The 19205-nt window shown below is 42.3% G+C and overlaps 3 protein-coding genes across 5 annotated transcripts; 2 read left to right on the forward strand and 1 right to left on the reverse strand.

Annotated features, from left to right (window-relative positions):
• The first annotated feature begins 1586 nt into the window (after positions 1-1586).
• On the forward strand, positions 1587-6481 carry pafah1b2 (platelet-activating factor acetylhydrolase 1b, catalytic subunit 2). Its single transcript, XM_053617542.1, has 6 exons — positions 1587-1846; positions 3057-3138; positions 3280-3369; positions 3899-4015; positions 4100-4222; positions 4863-6481. The coding sequence occupies exons 2-6, from the start codon at positions 3061-3063 to the stop codon at positions 5139-5141; spliced, it is 687 nt and encodes a 228-aa protein (XP_053473517.1). The 5' UTR covers positions 1587-1846; positions 3057-3060; the 3' UTR covers positions 5142-6481.
• Positions 6482-8422: 1941 nt separating this feature from the next.
• On the forward strand, positions 8423-10521 carry apoa1a (apolipoprotein A-Ia). Its single transcript, XM_053617534.1, has 4 exons — positions 8423-8659; positions 9041-9091; positions 9487-9631; positions 9803-10521. Exons 2-4 carry the CDS (start codon positions 9049-9051, stop codon positions 10389-10391), a joined length of 777 nt encoding a protein of 258 aa, XP_053473509.1. The 5' UTR covers positions 8423-8659; positions 9041-9048; the 3' UTR covers positions 10392-10521.
• A 284-nt stretch (positions 10522-10805) lies between these two features.
• rnf214 (ring finger protein 214) lies at positions 10806-18293 on the reverse strand. Of its 3 annotated transcripts, XM_053617488.1 has the most exons (16): positions 17909-18293; positions 17635-17683; positions 15676-15826; positions 14776-14835; positions 14507-14647; positions 14280-14413; positions 14082-14150; positions 13440-13536; positions 13184-13272; positions 13013-13100; positions 12738-12833; positions 12176-12594; positions 11949-12066; positions 11711-11839; positions 11218-11316; positions 10806-11115 (listed from the first exon to the last, which is right to left on the reverse strand). In XM_053617488.1, the coding sequence occupies exons 2-16, from the start codon at positions 17679-17681 to the stop codon at positions 11053-11055; spliced, it is 1800 nt and encodes a 599-aa protein (XP_053473463.1). In that variant the 5' UTR covers positions 17682-17683; positions 17909-18293; the 3' UTR covers positions 10806-11052. The 3 variants fall into 3 exon arrangements, with proteins under 3 accessions (XP_053473463.1, XP_053473464.1, XP_053473466.1); XM_053617489.1 differs by lacking the exon at positions 17635-17683 and having other exon boundaries at positions 17909-18292; XM_053617491.1 differs by lacking the exons at positions 17635-17683; positions 17909-18293 and adding an exon at positions 15300-15436 and having other exon boundaries at positions 14776-15175; positions 15676-16837.
• Between the last annotated feature and the right edge of the window lie 912 nt (positions 18294-19205).

The raw sequence follows: 19205 nt of genomic DNA on the forward strand, positions 1-19205 counted from the left end.
AGATTTAGATTTAGACTATTAAGATTTTATTTTGATGAAAGATTCCTAACTATCTCGTTTCGTTTTATTTTTGCAAACGTCGCATTCTTTATCTAGCAACCCAAAAGAGGCGGGGAGAGGTGACGGAAGTGTAGCCGGAAGTGCATATTTTGGCCAATTCCCTACGTTCCCTTTAAAAAATCACTAGTAAGGGTATTAAATAAAGACTTTTGCACCCTCTGTAGTACATTTTGTGTCCACTAGGGCGCGTCGGCGTCTGGGAATGAGGACAGGGTTGCCAGATTGGTTAGATTACTTTGTGCAGTTTGGATTGCAACCATTTTAAACTTTATGTTCCAGTTAGATATTTAAAATTGCATTAATAATCCGTACAAAAAAAGCTTGAAAAGGTGGGTCTTTATGATTCTGCTGTCCGGACAATCAACAACAGCATGGTGTGATGAAGTGGAGTTACTGTTATCGCCCTGATTCTTTGCCTATAGCAGCATGTGTTTTGTGCCTATTATACTGCAGCAATTTGCAAACAATTACAAGTCATTATTTATTCGTTTGCTTTTCGTTTGGCCCGTAAATATTATTAGTCGAATTAGTTGTGTTAGAGCAGGGAAAACACATAAAATGTACAGGACAGGGGGTTGTCCAGGACAAGAAATGGGTGCATGTGATTTAGGGGTACATTCATCTCAGTAGTGCGCCCCCTGTTGACTATCTGGAGGCAGCTGAACATCCATCCATACGGTTATCCTACACAGGGTCGCGGGCGAGCCTGGGGCACAAGCAGGAGACACCCTGGACGGGGTGTCAGTCCATAGCGGGGGAAAACTGCAAACACACATATTGACACACCACGGACAATTCGAAAATGGCAGTCAGCCTACTACACATGCCTTTGGGCCAGGGGAGGAAACCCACGAAACAAGGGGAAAACATGCAAACTCTGTGCACACAGGGCAGAGGAGGGATTCGAACCCCCAACCCTGGTCGTGTGAGGCAAACGTGCTAACCACTCAGCCGCTAAGAAACCCCGATGGCGTATAAGGACAGAATCACGTCCTCGCCCGGCGCCATTGATCTGGCCCATGTTGGTAAAACTCTCCTGTCAGAAGTGCTTGTCACATGACCATCAGCTTGTACAAACCTCCACACTCTTCCAAATAAATTCACACCGAACATATTTATCCACCAAGCGATAGATGGAAAAAGGAATAGCGCGTGCTCGTAGATGTATGTACAGCCAAAAAAAAAAAAAAATGCCCCGAGCTACTACTGTAGAGCAAGACTCCACCCCGGGGGCGGGACATACGTGTTCTAGAGCACATTTAATTGGATGAACAGAAGACTAGTACAGGAATGTGTCATCAAAAAAAACAAACATTTTAAACCCAACAAAACCTATATTTTTGTGGGAGTTTTTTTGTTGTTGTTTTGATTGTTTTTTAAATAGATAATACATTAGTGTACATCACAATTAAGGACAGGTACACAACGCTCTGAAACATCTATTTATTTGAATTCTCTTTGTGTGGAACAATTTCCGAGGGGTGAGGGAAAACCAAGCACTAACCTGGCAACCCTGAAAAAGGGGGCGGACATAACCGGTTTCGGATGATCAAAAAACCCTCCGTCCGTGATTTCCCAAACAAATCCGCTAAACAGAAACGATTTTGTGACGCATAGACATATCGCATCGCTTTTTTTTTATTTTAACAAAACAAAACTAAACAAAACTAAACAAAACGTGCGCGTGGGCTGAGAGACCGCGCGCAACATCAGCACCACAGTGCAGCATCCTCCGCGATCAGACATCTGTCTGCTTCCTGCTTTAGTGAATTCATCTGATAAGCAGGTGAGTGTATGTGTGTGTGTGTGTGTGTGTTTGTGCGTGCGTGCGTGCGTGCATGCATCTGCGGAAATATTAATGTTACATCCTTGTGAATGTTAGTGTTACAGCCTGTCAAGTCAGGTGAGGCCTCTAACGCAGGATGCAGCTGTAATCCAAGGCATTAGGGCCTTATATCATCCAAATATTTCGATTAGACAATAAACAAGAGCTTGGAGCACCAGCAAAGGTTTCCTTTCATCAAGAGTTAACACTATATCACTAGAGATTAGAATTAGTGCCTGAATCTGAACAGTGCTTCCTGCCTGCGTTCACGCACAGTGTCTGAAATGGTGTCTTGATCACGATTACGCCTTACCAACAGCAGTGCATTATGGGGATTCTGCACCTTTTTTTATTTTCTGGCCTACATAATTTAGCCCCTATATCCTGTTTGCAGGTGATCCTCTGGATAGTCTTCGTTATGCAGTCGCGTGTGGCTCCAGAGAATGAAAGGAAGTCGTTCCCTGCAGGATTCCGCAGAAGATCGTAGAAACGAACGCGAAATCCAGATTTTTTCTTCGCCTCTTCGATGCACATGCGTCAGACATGAGTACAGCTAAACGGTCTCACTTACCAACAAACATCGCTGCGAAAGAGCGCGCGTAACGATTCCGTGCGGTTTTGTGATTTCGCCGATTCAAGCCGCGTGGCGAATTTCGAAGGGAAAAACCGCGTTAAACGTATTCATGTCGCAGTGTTTGTGGCGTGTTTCCTCGGAGACGTTAGCGGTCGTGTGCTGCTCTGACTGATGTCGCTCACTGCTACAGCCAGGACCGTTACAGTGGAGTTTAATTCAGAAATCTCGTGCTCGGGTTTAACTGTCACCGTCATATTATCACGATGACTCATGATACCGTGAGAAATCCAGAACAGACGCAGTAAAGACGTTAAGGTGAACCCCGGACGAGTCCCGGAACGCGGTGCGCGACGAGACGCTTGTTCAGAAAGCCGATCCGTTTGAGACGAGGACGTCGGACAGCTTGTCCGACTAAAGGACTCTTCCTTTAAGTAGACTCGAACGCTATCAGCAGGTACGCGAATGCCATTATGGGTAACCAAAACAGATCGATGGAAGACATGGCCTTGCAAATGGACGAAATTTCATTGCAAATAAACGGTGGATGCTATTAAAGATCGTACGTTGTTGATGTTACAAGTACTTGTTCATGTTTAGAGAAATGAGTGACGAGGAGAACCCTGCAGCTGAACCCGTACAGGTCCTGGACGTCCAGGGTGACGGGCGCTGGATGTCACAGGTGTGTGTTTCGGGAATTAGTCTACATGTGTACGCACGTTTAAAAATAAACAAACATTTTTTAAAGCGGTTGTGTATTTGACATTGTGTTGGTCGTGATCATGTGGTAAAGGTTTCATTGCAAAATGTGTGTTTGTTGCAGCACAACCGCTTCGTGCAGGAGTGTAAGGATGCGGAACCTGATGTGCTGTTTGTAGGGGACTCCATGGTTCAGCTGATGCAGCAATACGAGGTGTGTGTGTGTGTGTGTGGATAGGAAAATCCCCAACGTCTAGTACAAAGCCATGAACTAAACACTTCACCTCTTTCATCTTTAACCTGTATTTATGGTATATCCGTATAGGTTTTCAGTAATCGCCTGGTTATGTAAGCAGGAAACAGAGCCTGAAGTGTCATTCCCGGTTCAGTGCCACGCCACACAATGCCGTATTGTGTTCCGGGTGTAAATAAGCTGCTGTGCTGTAGGGTTGAGCAGAAAGACGTTTCTGATTTGGAGAATTTCACGTGGCCACCGAAACCTCACAGGGTTCCAGTCAGGAAGCTAAGAGGAAGAAAAACTCCCCCGTATGTTGGATGGTGTGCATAAATTCTCCAGACATGCCAAATTTTAGTACCGAAAACGGATCTGATCACTAATCACGGCACACAATTCAGGATGACCTAAAGTAACGTCCTACTAGATATGGACCGGTGATACATCGCCGATGTTAAGGTTAGAGCTACAGGTAGGGTTCTGTGATGCGATCGGTGGTTGTTTCCAGGTGTGGCGGGAGCTCTTTTCTCCTCTCCACGCGCTCAACTTCGGGATCGGAGGAGACACGACATGCAACGTTCTGTGGAGGCTGCAGAACGGAGAACTGGAGAACATCAGGCCACGGGTGAGAGACAGAGAGAGAGAGAGATTATCTTTATCCTGTAGATGTTGTTTCTAGTGAACAACAGTAGTAATGTGTTCCCACCAGGTGGTGGTGCTGTGGGTCGGAACCAATAATCACGAGCACACGGCGGAGCAGGTTGCAGGGGGAATCGTGACCGTCGTACAGCTGCTCATCTCGCGCCTCCCCAAGGTCAAGATCGTCGTCCTGGTAAGGAGACAGAGAGGGAGTGTGTGTGTGTGTGTGAGATGGATCAAAATTGTGTTTATGTAGCTATTCAGTGTTCGTCTACTTGTTTTTACTCGCCCTTGTCCACTTCTCTTCACATTAAGGAAGTGCAGATCGTTTTCTTCTACATCTGTTCATGTCTGTTACTGACATTATCTAAACTGGACCGTTAAAATGTTGTTATTGGTCTATTTTTGTTCAGTCATGTCGCGTTAATGTCAGTGAAAATGTCTTTTATCAACAGGAATGCACTCACTTTTGACAGTAATGATACTGTAGGTAACCTACTATATGCAGATACGTTAGCTTGTTGGCTTACTGATTGGCTTGAATCATTCCTTCAAACGATTGGCTTGCTAGCCAGATTACTGAGCTAATTAACTAGCTTTCTGACTAGCTAGCAATGTAAACGAGAAGTGTGTAGAAGAACATTGTAGCCTTTTTGAAGCAGTTTCCATCAAACTATTCCATGAGTTGCTAGCATCACATTAACATGGTAACTAGCGCTCGTCATTTAAGTCGAACAATAAAGTGTTTTATTTTATTTTAAAGTGTTCTCATGACGGGCTATTAAAAAAAAAGACCAGCTAATTGCTTAAACCTGATTGGTTGTGTCACTCAGGGTCTGTTACCCAGGGGCGAGTTCCCGAACCCTCTGAGGGAGAAAAACTCAACAGTAAACGCTTTCCTGCGTTGCGCCCTCCCTCGTCTCGGACATGTGCAGTTCCTGGATGTGGGTGGCGGCTTTGTGCACTCTGACGGCACCATTTCCTGCCGAGACATGTTCGACTTCCTGCACCTGACAGCCGGCGGGTACGGTGCCGTCGCCACGCCCCTCCATGAGCTGCTGCTCCAGCTGTTGGAGGAGACACCGCAGGAGAGGCGGGCCTCGGTCGTGTGAGAGGAGACGGCCGGACGGACCACAGAGATGTTCAGATAGGCAGCATTCAGGAATCCGTCTCGTTCTTTAAGTGAAACACGTACATCGTTACATAATAAATGGGGAGCGTAAAAGAGAAAGAGAGAGAGAGAGAGAGAGAGTCATAAATGTTGGCATAATGTGAAAAAAGCGAAAACCTTCTTTGCTAATTCTCAGAAATGTGTTTTAATCACTTGGGGTTTTTTTTTCTAATGTGCTTTAATTTATTTACGTATTTCTTGAGTGTATGGCAAAGTCCTCACAAATATATATATATATATATACACAACCCTGAGCACTGTGTGTGTGTGTGTGTGTGTGTGTGTGTGTGTGTTAGTTAGCCGTTTCCAGAAGGAGCTATTCAGTATATAATGAAGATAGATGCTATATTTCAAATCACACACACACACACACACACACAATACCTAAAAACTCAATTACACAGTGTTTATCATCTGGAGCTACAAGGCTAATGTGGCTAACAATTAATGTACGTCCAGCTAACCCAAACTCTTTTCTAAAAAATAAATGTCTTTTAGAAAATTTTAGAATTCCTAAAGATTCACATTGGAACTGTGTTAGCATCTGCCACATTATTAGCTTTTCCGTTCTTTTTTATTTTCAACCTTGCTAATTGTGCAAATTGCGCTGAGCACAAAGTGGGGAAAAAGTGATCCCGGTTGTCCAAGATGGCCGCCCTGGTCATGTTACAGCGTTCAGCTGCGTGGTCAATTTCTTTTTTTATCCATACGTATAAATGACAGTAAGCTCCACAGTGTGCTAAAGCATGTCAGCAAGAACTAGCACAACTTTACCTGAAAATTTAAATATTTGTACATATAAACTTTTACTATCTATTACTTGTTAGCTACGTTAGCCCTGTAGCTAATTACGGTTTGGATGATGAATACACTTAGCCTCTCTCGCTCTCTCCCGCTCTCTCATTGGCCTCCATCTTTTATTATTTTTTTTACAGAGTAGCTTAAAGGAATTCCTCCGGCCATTTCCTGTCATCGGGAAATGCTACCACACTGTGTGTGTGTGTGTGTGTGTGAGTGAGTGAGTGAGAGAGAGAGAATGTTATATACAGAGACAGAATCCATCTCTCTTAAAATATTTAAAAAATTCATACAACTGGAAATGTAAAATGTATGTTTTAACTCCATCTGTCTGTATGTATATATACACCATCAATAAATGCCTGCATAGCTGTTTGTGTTATGTGCCAACATTTCCTGTCAGCCAGTGAGTGTTAGCTTAGCCGCACTGCCACACTGAGGATTATGTGAAACTTTCCATTAAAGAAGGAAGAATGTCACCAATCTGAGGCTGGAATCTTTCTTTTCTTTTTTTATATTCTTTTTGGATGTAAAGATGATTGTGCAGCACCTAAAATAATATCTTGTCAGAGACTGTCCCATGCTAACCTCCCATGCTAGTTTACTGTCCACTGAGTAAACAGCTATAAAGATGGCGGCACCGTTTCAGGTTAAAAACGAAAGACGAAAAGTTTAAACCTGACGAGAAAAACAGCACCATCAGTATTTCAATCTCAGCTTGCATCGGGTTTTCCTGTCAGTAGTACAACGCCACCAGAAGATAGAGGCATTTCTTATTTTTAACACAAAAACCAAAACAAAATGGTTTTTTCAGCATATATTCAGTTATCTAGAGGAAAATACAAATTTTACAATTAAAATCAATACCAGATGGTTTCCATTATGTAGTTAGGACGTATTAAGGACGTGGACCTTAATGGTATCCATTAGTCATAACATGCCACCAACAGAAGGTGACAAATTACCAGTAGAGACCCACAGGAACCATTCCATTCCATTAAAACCAATACAATTCCCATTATAACTATTAAAACCATTACAAAGTCTATGAGGGTTTCTTTCTTTTTTTTTTTTCAGAAGGGATGGTGACCAGCACTATAATGTTACAATGTTCACATGTTGTTTTTTTTGACATTCATTAATAAATTGAAAATGGTAACATCATAATAATTTAGAGCCAGCGTATGTATAGTGTATACTGGAGGGTTCCTAGTGAAAAAACAATAGAAACCCTCACAGTTTATTGGAAACTGTAATGGTTTAATTGGATTGTTTTAATGGAAACTGTAACGGTCCCCATGGGTCTCTACTGGTAATTTGTTGCCTTTGATTGGTGGCATGTTATGTTTAGCGGATACAATCAAGGACCAAAAATGGTCATTGTAATGTTTTTTATGATTAGCTGATGGTTTGTAATGGTATTTGTAGTGGAAACCATTAGAATTTCTGTGATGGTTTCTGTTGGATTTCTTTTTTCAGCACAGATGTGACCAGCAAAAACCAGGACAGAAATGTTCACTTGGGTTTTTTTTTTAACCAGCGTCTACTGGTTTTTTGCTGGTGACCAGAAAGTAATCAAGAGAGGCTGGGTGATGGAATGACTGCTTATAGCTGCTAACGTAAATGATAACAGGAACTAACTTGTTCCAGAGATGTTCCATAACAATAAAAGTAACTACAAATGGATTTTAAAAAGTATATTATATATACATATGTTCATTAATAACATGGCAGAGATCACTGCGTTATTTCGGTGGAATGACGTGTACGCTTCTGTTCACTGCACACGAACATGCATGCCTCTGGATATCTTATCTCAGCTAAATGGCTGACTTTCAGTGCACTTTGGCATGTGTGTCCATGTGCGTGACGTGAACATTAGCATTAACAAGTTAAATAAATGAGGTCATAAAACCAATGATGTGGACAAAAAGGTTCAGACCCTATCATTTATTTCCCCTTGTCAGTAGCCATTTCTGTTTTGGTGCCTTACCAATGTATTATTATTATTATTATTATTATTATTAAAAGAAAGCAATCATTGAGACACCAACGATGAATGATATCCCCCTTTATACCACGTCATGAATCTAATTTACACTGTCATTAAAGTACATGTTGGAAAATAACACATAAATAAAAGGTTTATTTTTAAAAAATGAAGATAAAAAACAATTTTCTGTAGTATTACATTAATATTTTATGCGGATTTTGAATACGTAAAATAATTTGATTATGTAATCGATTGATTGCTTGATTTCGTATCGTAATATAAAGCGTATAAATCTTAGCTGTGAACAAAATGTCCTTGCAGGAAATTAAATAACACACTTTTAAAATTAAATGAATAATATTTAAGCGTTTCAGAGAAAAGGTAGTATCATTTTGTCTGAGTTACTCATGCTGACTAGTAGTGACCTTTGATGCATGCATTGTTCATGTGTGTGTGTGTGTGTGTGATTACATCTGACATCTTGTGAGTGTACTGAGCTGATTACCTCACGGCAGATACCATTCAGCCTAAGGCATGTAACCTTTGAACTTCAGTCTTCCATGTAGGAGGTCTGGAGTCCAACTGCATTCACACACAGTCAGTTTCAGGTGTACATAAACCCTCCGTCCCTGCAGTGGAGCGTCCATCACCAGAGCATCACCTCTAAGGTAAGAGCTCACTTACAGGAGAGGAAGGAGGCTGAAGCGATTGTAACAACTTTGCTCTATTGCAATTCTTTCAAACTAAGCAAACTAAATACGCTTAAAATACGGGTCCGGTTATACTTCGATTACACTATTATACTTAAACTTCTAAAGATTTTGCTTGCCTTAAAGACTAGACAAAGACACGTGCTTCTGGTGAGAATCCATATTGGATATAGTGATTGTAATTTGTGGTCGATTTGTCTTAATATTCTTAATATCGGTTAGGCATCTTCATCTCAAAAACTTTTTCGTTTGGTTTTATTTTAAGGCTGACCGGTCGCAGTTGTCTGTCCAGTGTTTAGGTTTGTTAAAAGTGTTTATCATGTATTTATCATTTCCTAGGCTTCAACATGAAAGTCGTGGCTCTTGCGTTGACTCTCCTCTTGGCTTTGGGTGAGTATCGCTTGTCTTCTATTCTCCGTCATTTTGCCTTCCTTTCATCCTTCATGTCTTTATGCTGTACCAGTTCACCGGACGTTTACCTCAAATGTTTATTTCCTGTCAGTGTTTAATTGTTGAATCCTCTCAGTTCTTGTGGTGCTGATCAGACCATCCATCCCACCCAATCAACATTTTAACGTCTTCCTATTAATGTCTTAAAATTTATAGTGTCTTCGACACAACGTTGGTCAGGAATCAGCTCAGTTACAAACAGCTAGTAACAAAAATTCAGAGCAACACCAGTGCAGGATGTACCTTTGCTCTTAATCATTAAATTACCAGTTTTATTTGACTTCCACACTTTTCAGAGCCAGTTGAAGTCTAATAGACTTTTTGTTCGTACCCAGGCTGCCATGCCCGCACCCTACAGGCCGAAGCTCTCGACCAGGTGGAGCACTTCAAGTCTGCTGCCGCGGTCTACCTGTCCCAGGTGAAAGACCAGGCCTACAAGGCCCTAGAGAACCTGGACGGAGGCGACTACGAGCAGTACAAGTAAGAAAATGTGATCAGACCTAATTCAAACATGGTCTTTGAGACACTGCTTGTTTTGCTCAGCTTCATTGAATAAGCTGATTAACTCAGATGTGACGAAGTACTTGGGGCTAGATTTGCTTCAGAAGATGTAGCTAACCTCCATTCATCTCCCTTTCTCCTCCTCCCAAGGCTGAAGCTGACCGAGAGCCTTGACAACCTGCAGAGGTACGCCGAGTCCACCTCCACCTCCCTGAAACCCTATGCCACCCAGGTGGTTGAGGGAACCCAGACCGTGCGTGAGTACATCCTGAAAGAAATGGACGACCTACATGCTAAAGTGGAGCCACACCGTGCTGAGCTGCGACAAGCCATCGAGAAGCACCTGGAGGAGTACGGCAAGCGTCTCATCCCCATCTTCCGTGACTACATGGCTGATAACCAGAAGGAGCTTGAATCTCTTCGCCAGAAGCTTCAGCCTGCTCTCGAGGACCTCAAGGCCAAGGTGGAGACCAACTTTGAGGAGACCAAGACCAAGCTGGCCCCCATTGTCGAGGCTGTGAGTGGAAGGCTCAACGAGAGGCTGCAGAACCTGAAGGATCTGGCAAATCCCGTGGCTGAGGAGTACAAGGAGCACGTGCTGAAGGCTGTCGAGGACATCAAGGAGAAGCTGGTACCCCACACCGCCCAGCTCCAAGGCCAAATCGAGCCCTACGTGGAGACCCTGAGGGCCAAGTTCATGTCCATCTACGAGACCGTCTCCCAGGCCATTCAAGCCTAAACATAGCTCCTTCCAGAACTCGCATTCTCACAATCACGCACGTTCATGTATTCACTTATAAGAATGTCTGTTGGCTCTAACATTCTCATAATGCGATGATGCAAAATAAATAAACATATCAGTAGATTGCTAGATCAATCTTCCTGGGATTTTCACTCTGCCTTGTGTTCACACTTACCTTCCTGATTAATTCCCAGGACATAGTGCGTGTCTGCACGGTGTTTTAATGCCTGTACTTACAAATCTGCGTGTTTCACCCGGACACAATCGCTTGCTCACTAATCCTTGGTCCCAGACTATGGAGCGTCTCAACATGTTTTAAGTATAAAAGTATTAAACCATACAATCTTGGCGTATTATCATGAAATCCTGTCTCTTCAACGTTACTGGGAATAAATAAATAAAATAACGACGGACATATCAATTAATGTTTATTAGAAAATCGATAGAATTGAAATACAGAGTGCTCTAAAATGTTTGTCTCTCTCTCTCTCTCTCTGTAGGAACAGAACACACACACAACCCATTTGGATTCGTGTCAAAAATATTTCTAAAAATGTTGTTCACATATAAAAGAATATAAAGGGAAAAAATAATAACAATAATCCCTGCAGGCCTTAATGTCTCGTATGCATCATGTGACGTAAAGAGCCACACGGGTTTATTTTCTGGGGCAGAAAGGACAGGAGTTGTTCTTGCTGGACTGCAGCCACACACTGATGCACTAAAACATAACAACAAAACCCAGCACAGTGATTACACTTCTCAAACAGATAAAATCACACCGTGTTCTGAATAATCCTGTACAGAAAGTTCCAACACTCACCTCTTTGTGTAGCGTATGAGTGCAGTTTGTGTTATACTGGGTTCCCGGTTCTACGTGGTTCTGACACATTAAACACAGTCTGCGCACAGCTGGAGTGGCCTGAAGGGGTGGGGCGGGGCAAGGAGTGCATTCAGGACATCATATTTTACTCGTATTCTAATTCATTTATTCATTATAATTTTATAACAATAAGACTTAGGCAAGTATTTGAAGACCAAGAATGATAAGTACTACAAAAATAAAAATTAGCAAGACGTATGCTATGTAGTAACGTTACTAGCATTACAGAATAAACTAATGAACTTAAAATAAATGTGTTTAACAAACAGCAAAGGGGGAGTCGACAAGGGCGGTACAGTGTAGTGAGACAACCCACGATGCTCCTTTATACATAATAAAGGATACACTTAATGCTTTCACGAAAAAGCAACATAGAGTTGGAGTAAATGTGTGTTTAGAGTGTGTGACGTGACATATTAGTGTGAACTGCTACCTGTGGGCCTCGGGACTGGAAGACGTGGGCACTGGGAGCATGGAGAGAGGGACGCGTGGACAACGAAGGCTGGACAGGACCTCTGTGTGAGTGTCTGGAGCCTGCAGGGGGCGCTATGGGGCCTGGAGGCTGAGACAGCAAGGAGCGTGTTTAGAAGTGGAGACTCCGATGTTTAAGCTATGTGAAGGATATGGCCTGTGGACAAATCTAAAATCTCGCATGTATAACGTTCGCTTACCGGCCGTTCATTTTGTGCGAGTCTCTGTTCCACTTGTTGTTTGATGTCCTCTATGGACATGCCAGCCATAGTGCCACGCTCACTCTTAACCTGCTGCAACACAGCCATTATTTGAGGTCTATCCCACAAACACACGGAGAGAGAAACATAAAGGGGTGGTTAGTGCAGTGTAAAACAAGCATCTACCAAACCTGTAGAGTCTCTTAATACCATCACCAGCACCTCACCTCGTGCACTGTGGGAACTGCGTGCCCAGTATCTCCAGCAGTTTGTCCAGCTTGCCTGCAGGTTGTGGGATTGACGGAAGCGCCTGGGAGGCGGGGTTTCGTACTGAGGAGACTGGCCCCGCCCCTTGAGACAACTGAGCTGCTGCTGCGAGACTGACCGGGACGTTCACCTGGGCTGTAGGGACAGCAGTGTACGGTAATGTGTAGGTAGGGTGAGTGTAGGGTGTTGTAAGGGCGTAGATGGAGGTGGGCATGGCCAGCCTCGGGACGGGCACGTTCTGTTCGTGCGTGTGTGGTGTGAAGGCCGCCGCGTTGTGTGCAGAAAGAGGAGGTGGGGTGGTTCTATGGGCCGGGTGAAACTGAGGCTGGGTCACCGTTGGGCGGATCGGAGCATACGTCGTGAAATTCAACAAGTCGATCTAAAGAGAGAGAGAGAGGGGGAGAGAGAGAGAGAGAGAGAGAGAGAGAGAGAGAGAGAGAGAGAGAGAGACTCTTAGTTTAATAATTTAAATGGACTTAGAAAGTAGTAATATGCAGCACAGACATGTACACTATAACTCACCATGGGTATGAGAGGGAGATGAGGAAAGGGGATTTTAGGCAAACTGTCCAGCTGCTGCCCCTTTTGAAGCTGATTAAGGTTTTCATTATACAGTAACTACAGATAAAAAGATTAGTACATTTTAAAATCATTAACACCTTAACAGTATTACAGTAAAGAGTTGCACTGCCTCTACTCTGCAATCCAGGTGCACTAGCCCCACCCCTCACCTGGAGTCCTGGTGCACTAACCCCACCCCTCACATGTAGACCAGGTGCATTAGCCCCATCCCTTACCTGTAGTTTGCCCAAGTTTTTACGAACCATTGCCACATTTTTCTCCCATTCAATTCGATGCCGGCTGCTCTGAGGTGAAGTGTTTGACCTGGCCACATAGAACATTTTCCGTTAACACACACACACACACACACAGAGCAAGTAATCTAATAGGAATTTTATTACTCTTACCTGAGAGTGTTTAGATATCGTTCGGCTTCTGCAATCCAGTCTTCTAGCTGAGAAATTGCCAGCTCTCTCTGAGACTCTAGAGCAGCGATCTACACACACACACACACACACACACACACACACACACTCCATAATTTATCCTAGAATCATCCAATGTGGCTAATATGTGACCAACATCATCATTTCCGTTTCATGATAAAAAAAGAGAAACATGGTTTTGGTTTGCGGGGGTTTTTTTTGTGTTTTTTTCCCTTACCTCGTCTTTCAGAGCTGCCTGCCTGGATTCTTCAACTTGTCCAGAGAGTCTCTCCATCTCATGCTGCAAAGCAGCGATCTCTTGCTCCCATTTAAGCCTGTGGCATCACACACACACACACACACCATTGGTAAAGAAGAAGATTGTAATTTGACTTGAATTTTGATTCAATTTTGTGAAAACGAGTTGATTGACCTTAATGAAGGAATATTTAAAAAAAAAAAAAAACTAAGTGAAGCATCACAAACCTATAAATTAAGACTACAGAAAAAACTAGACATTCAATTATGACAAAAGAAACGGCTAGATTCGAACCTTTTTAGGTGCTTATACACTGATAAATATCTGTTTTTGGCAGAGAAGTGAGTCAAAATAACTTCCACTTCCACCTTTCTGCCATTCCCCTGATGATGATGATGATGATTATTATTATTATTATTATTATTATTATTATTATATTGTAACACTGGAATAGCGATATTGATCCCTTTGTCCTCCATGTTGGGGAAGTGTTTAATACGTTGCTGGTCATGCTCTGTAGTATTCCGTAGCGACACACCACATCTCTGAGCTTCGGGGCTTCGGCTACGTGTGGAAATCAACAGACTTGAAATCAACTAGAGGCTTTCCTGAAAGTCTTACTTCTCATTTCTCTGCTCTTCTGTAAACATCTCCAGTCTCCCATCTGCCTCCTCTAACTCTTGGCTCAATCTAAAAAAACACACACACACACATCTACACAGTTTAACACTGAACACACACACACACACACACACACACACACACAAAAAACAACGAGATCAACACACCCATGTTTTTTTTCTTAAATCCTCTCCTCACCTTCTCTTCATCTCCAGCTTTTGATCCCTCTCGGCGGTGAGCTCCTCGACTTTGGCGGTGAAGTTTTTCCGCGTTGTCTTACTGCTATTTAGGTCCAATTTCACCTGCACCGACTCGATCTTGTCTAGGAGAGCCTGGACAAATCAAATAAATCAATAATCAAATACACAAATTCTCAAATACGAGACAAATGCTGCTTCTGGTGAATTGGAGATAGGAAAGCAGACCCGATGTTGCCGCTGCTTGTCGTCCCTCATCTTCTCCAAACTTTCGATTTGGCTCTTGTACTCGGTCTCTTCGGCAGCCTGCTGTTCCTCCAGAGACTTGCACTCGGCTGCCAGCTCGGCACTCTGTTCCACCAGGACGCGCTACACACACAGAGAGAGACAGAGAGACAGAGAGAGAGGTTACTATTCAGTTAACGTGCACTGGAATTATATTATAACATTATAACTATAAAAACTGACAAAAGCTGGATAAAAAAAAGTTATCTTACCATTAAGTGTTCCCAACTTTCATTTGTGTTGACACATTTTTCTTGCGTCCAGTCGTCGGTCTGTGTTGGAGAGAACAGCACGCATAAGACACACCAAATCGCTCATCAGTCCTCTAGTCCCTGAAGAGTAGCGAAGAATTCCAAGCGCAGGGTTTATTCGGTTTGGACGGAGCCGTGGTGCGGTTCTTTTATCAGTCCCTTCCAGGATTTCCTGATCGCAGAAACTAACGCAAAAATCAAGCAAACGGCGCAATATTCTGAGGAACTCGCGGGTTTTCGAAATGACCACAGATTTTCCGCAGATCTGGGCTGAGACGTCATCACAGCGCGAGTTCGTGCCAAAGCCTGCTACGCCGGGCGCTGTACGCCAAGTGCTCTACGTTTCGTTGGTGGGTCAAAGCTGTGAAGAGCGTCAAGTTAAGAAATTCACCAAGTGAGAAATAATGCGCTCGGTGTCGTACTAGGAAAGTAATCAACGTTGTGTTGTGTGATGAACCAGTTTCAGTTAGCGTCACTGAACTCACCGAGTTATTTTCCTATAACAGCACGTTTCGGAGCGTATCTTCTTTATATACCACCGCACAATGGGTTTACTTTTTATCCGCTTACGGTTACGCTTACGCTCTGATCTGTTTACGTGACGCGTCAGCCATACAGGTCCCTGTAAGAAATGACAACGTATTTGAACAAGTGCATTAACAATATAACAATACATTAATATAACCCTGTGATTTGCCTTGAAGCCGGAACTACTGTCAGAGCTGCTGTTATAGAAAACTAATCAACGCCGTCTGACCAATCAGAATCGAGACTTAATTAATTTGACAGGTTGGGTAAAACTTTGCCAGATTTCTGTTTACAGTTCTGGGTGGGTGTTGTTGTTGTTGTTGTTTTCCATACCTGAACATCCTGCTCCTTGCTCTCTGTATTGACCGGCATTCTATTCAGTACTCCGTGGTTCTCCAACACCACTTCCGGTATGTCCACTCCAACTTCCAACGGATACGGAATGTACCAAAGACCATCCACCACCTCCCAAAACGGTATAAGACTGAAAACAGAATGAATCCGAAATGTTTAAACAGTCTATCGAGTTTAAACGGTTTGTTTACGCGTGCGTATTGTCTCGCTCTGTGCAGCGATTTCCGTGTAGTGTCAAATCTCGCGAGATTTCAAGTATGTTCGTTAGCTTTACAACAAACAAAAAAAAATGAACATGACACTAATATATATTTTTTCAGGGATTGTTACTTAATGTTTAAACATTCTGTTGTTTCTGTCTAGAAATGTATCCATAGGAAATATTTCAGATGTCAGGTTAGAAAGTGAATTTTTTGCCTCCAGAGTGAAACGTACAATCAGAAAAGGAGGCGAGGTATGTGTGACTGCGCGTGCGCGAGATTGTGTTAACAGCGATGTATTTCTTGTTACACGTGTTGCCAGATCCGGCGTTTTCTGATAAACATCCGTAAATTTCCCAAATCTACCACACGTCTCTAGATGTATCAAATGTCCAACGTATGAATGAACATCCCGTATGTCCAATACATTGCTAAATTTTGCAAATGTCCAACACCATTCCAAATGTACCAAATATCCAGCACCATTCCAAATGTACCAAATATCCAGCACCATTCCAAATGTCCAACACCATTCCAAATGTACCAAATATCCAGCACCATTCCAAATGTCCAGCACCATTCCAAATGTACCAAATATCCAGCACCATTCCAAATGTACCAAATATCCAGCACCATTCCAAATGTCCAGCACCATTCCAAATGCACCAAATATCCATCACCATTCCAAATGTACCAAATATCCAGCACCATTCCAAATGTACCAAATATCCAGCACCATTCCAAATGCACCAAATATCCATCACCATTCCAAATATCCAACACCATTGCAAATGTCCAGCACCATCCCAAATGTACCAAATGTCCAGCACCATTCCAAATATCCAACACCATCCTAAATGTCCAGCACCACCCCAAATGTACGAAATATCCAGAAGCATCCCAAATGTACCAAATGTCTAGCACTATCCCAAATGTACCAAATGTCCAGCACCATCCCAAATGTACCAAATGTCCAGCACCATCCCAAATATCCAGCACCATCCCAAATGTACCAAATGTCCAGCACCATCCCAAACATCCAGCAGCATTCCAAATGTACCAAATGTCCAACACGTTGATACACTTCCCAAACATCTAAACTGAACTTTGCAGACTAAACATCACAAATGTCCAACAGACCCCCAACTTCCAAATGTCCCAAACATCATTAAACTTCCCAAATGTCATCATTAAAACTCCCAAACTCATCACTACATTTCCAAAAATGACAAGAAATCCAGAAACTTACTAAATATCTACCACATCATTAAACTTTCCAACTCATTCTTAAACGTCCTAAATGGCCAACACAAAATTTCTCAAATGTGCAGCGCATCTCAAAATATTCCAAATGTCTAGCCAGTATGGGTGCAGGTTTTCATTCCAGTCAAGCAGCAGCCACACCTGAGTCTACTGAAAGCCAAGTTCAACTGAATAAACCGGTGGAACCAGGTGTGGCTTCTGCTTGGTTGGAATGAAAACCTTTCTGGATAAGATTGGACACCCTAGTCTAGTCTAACACGTCCAGAAAGATCCCAAATATCCAGACGTGTTGCATATAGAAAGGGACAGATTTTTAGATTTTGGTAATTATTTTGGTAACTAACCTGCTGTTTAACATGAAAATCCAGCAACCCTTACATCGATTAAAGATAAAGCTGAAACAAGACTGTAAATATATACTTAATGAGGTTTTTATCTATTTAATAATCTGTGTGTTTTTTCCCTTTGAACTTACCAAGTTAGGTCCCCTTCATAATTCCAACCAACGCTATCAGTCTCCATGTCTAGGAAATACAATTATACGTAAATTGATTCAGATGAGCTACTACTTCTGGTAGTTTATGGTTTTAAATCTAATTACCACTTCAATTAGTTACATCACAGAAATAGCCGTGCTTTAATGTATTAACTTGGCTACAGAACGAGATGAGCTTTCCTTTCAACTCATCAGAAGCAAAAGTGAAAGCTATATAGAAACAAAAACACAGTGCATAAAAGAAAGTGCTCACCTTAGATCTGGATCATCTACCGACAGCAGTCAAAGTGCCTTCAATCTTCATTTAATCTTCATTCAGATTAAATGTCTGGTCTGATACAACAAATTCAGTAGTCATTACTCTAAAAGTAGCCAAAACCTCCGAGAGCTGAGAGATCTTTATGAGGATATGGGCATCAATTCATCACCTGAGGAGAGACTGACGTTTGTATGCTAATCTGAAATTTGCATACCAGGTAAAATGCCTACCTTCCAAAATATGATACAAGTATATTTAGTATATAGTTATATACACTGTACTTCTAAAACCTGAGCACACGACTACAGTACTAGAATGAAGGGTTTGTCCTTGGACAGACACAAACAAGGAAATCAGTTTGCAAATAAGGAACCAAACACAAATGTAAAGCAGGTTCGGTGAGAATATACTCACGTGCCCGCAACAATACCGTGCACTATCATGGTGGTTATTGTGATTTTTTGATTTTAAAAAAAATTGTGAATGTTAAAATAAATCAAATGGCGTTTTTAAAGTAAGTTTGATGTGGAAAATTTCTCAAAATTTCTTAAAAACAGGACTTGGGATAGTCCTGTAAGTTTTCAAAGTGCGGTCCAGGTCCCTGAAAGACAGCCAGGGGTCCACAAGAACAGTGTTTTTTTATTAAAAAAAAAAAAAATATTGAATGTAGTGTAGTAAGAAGTTTAGCATGTAGAATGTGTGTAAATATACTTCAATACTAATGTACCTGTTTGTGAGGTGAATTGCGTTAAGAACGTTGACTGTCCGATTGTTGTTTGCCATGCAACTTGCCTTTTAAGTAAAGGGGTATACCAGGGGACGCTATGTGGTGCCAGGGTACCAGGGGTGGTGAATGTCTGTTGCGCCAACAGGACAGATGTACAGGTTTGTGTTATTTTATCGCATCGGTGTTTTTACATACCGAAACATTCCAGCTTGGGTAAAGATCGCCTGCACGCTAAATCTACGTTGTAAAGGTCCCTCGACTAGGTTTGTGCAATATACCAATATTAGCATCCCTACACGAGTACCCTGCTACTACATCCAGTGACATTTATTCCTGTTATATAACGCAATAATATACTACCAGACCTGCCAACCTTTATGCATTTAGCGTCGAAGCACTGCAGTTTAACATCAGAGTACACTAGTACGAGTCATCACTCAAAAACTTGCCGAAAGCGCAGTGGGGGTTTTTTTCTCCCCTCCCTAATAAAACAAAAGAAGAACCACATGTTAATCTGGAACGATTTACACAAGGTTTTTGAACTCTGTTATTAGCTGAAGTTTC

Source organism: Ictalurus furcatus, chromosome 28 (genome assembly GCF_023375685.1).
Source record: "Ictalurus furcatus strain D&B chromosome 28, Billie_1.0, whole genome shotgun sequence".
Taxonomy (NCBI): domain Eukaryota; kingdom Metazoa; phylum Chordata; class Actinopteri; order Siluriformes; family Ictaluridae; genus Ictalurus; species Ictalurus furcatus.

What these genes read in the sequence shown, in the direction of transcription:
- pafah1b2 (XM_053617542.1), top strand. Translation starts at nt 3,061, where the DNA reads ATGAGTGACGAGGAGAACCCTGCAGCTGAACCCGTACAGGTCCTGGAC. An exon ending in AGCTGATGCAGCAATACGAG is followed by an intron (nt 3,370 to 3,898) that starts GTGTGTGTGTGT and finishes GGTTGTTTCCAG; the next exon opens with GTGTGGCGGGAGCTCTTTTC. An exon ending in AGGTCAAGATCGTCGTCCTG is followed by an intron (nt 4,223 to 4,862) that starts GTAAGGAGACAG and finishes TGTGTCACTCAG; the next exon opens with GGTCTGTTACCCAGGGGCGA.
- apoa1a (XM_053617534.1), top strand. Translation starts at nt 9,049, where the DNA reads ATGAAAGTCGTGGCTCTTGCGTTGACTCTCCTCTTGGCTTTGG. An exon ending in GACTCTCCTCTTGGCTTTGG is followed by an intron (nt 9,092 to 9,486) that starts GTGAGTATCGCT and finishes GTTCGTACCCAG; the next exon opens with GCTGCCATGCCCGCACCCTA. An exon ending in GGCGACTACGAGCAGTACAA is followed by an intron (nt 9,632 to 9,802) that starts GTAAGAAAATGT and finishes CCTCCTCCCAAG; the next exon opens with GCTGAAGCTGACCGAGAGCC.
- rnf214 (XM_053617488.1), bottom strand. Translation starts at nt 17,681, where the DNA reads ATGGAGACTGATAGCGTTGGTTGGAATTATGAAGGGGACCTAACTTG. An exon ending in AAGCTGGAGATGAAGAGAAG is followed by an intron (nt 14,151 to 14,279) that starts GTGAGGAGAGGA and finishes GTGTTTTTTTAG; the next exon opens with ATTGAGCCAAGAGTTAGAGG. An exon ending in CTCATACGCTACACAAAGAG is followed by an intron (nt 11,116 to 11,217) that starts GTGAGTGTTGGA and finishes GTTATGTTTTAG; the next exon opens with TGCATCAGTGTGTGGCTGCA.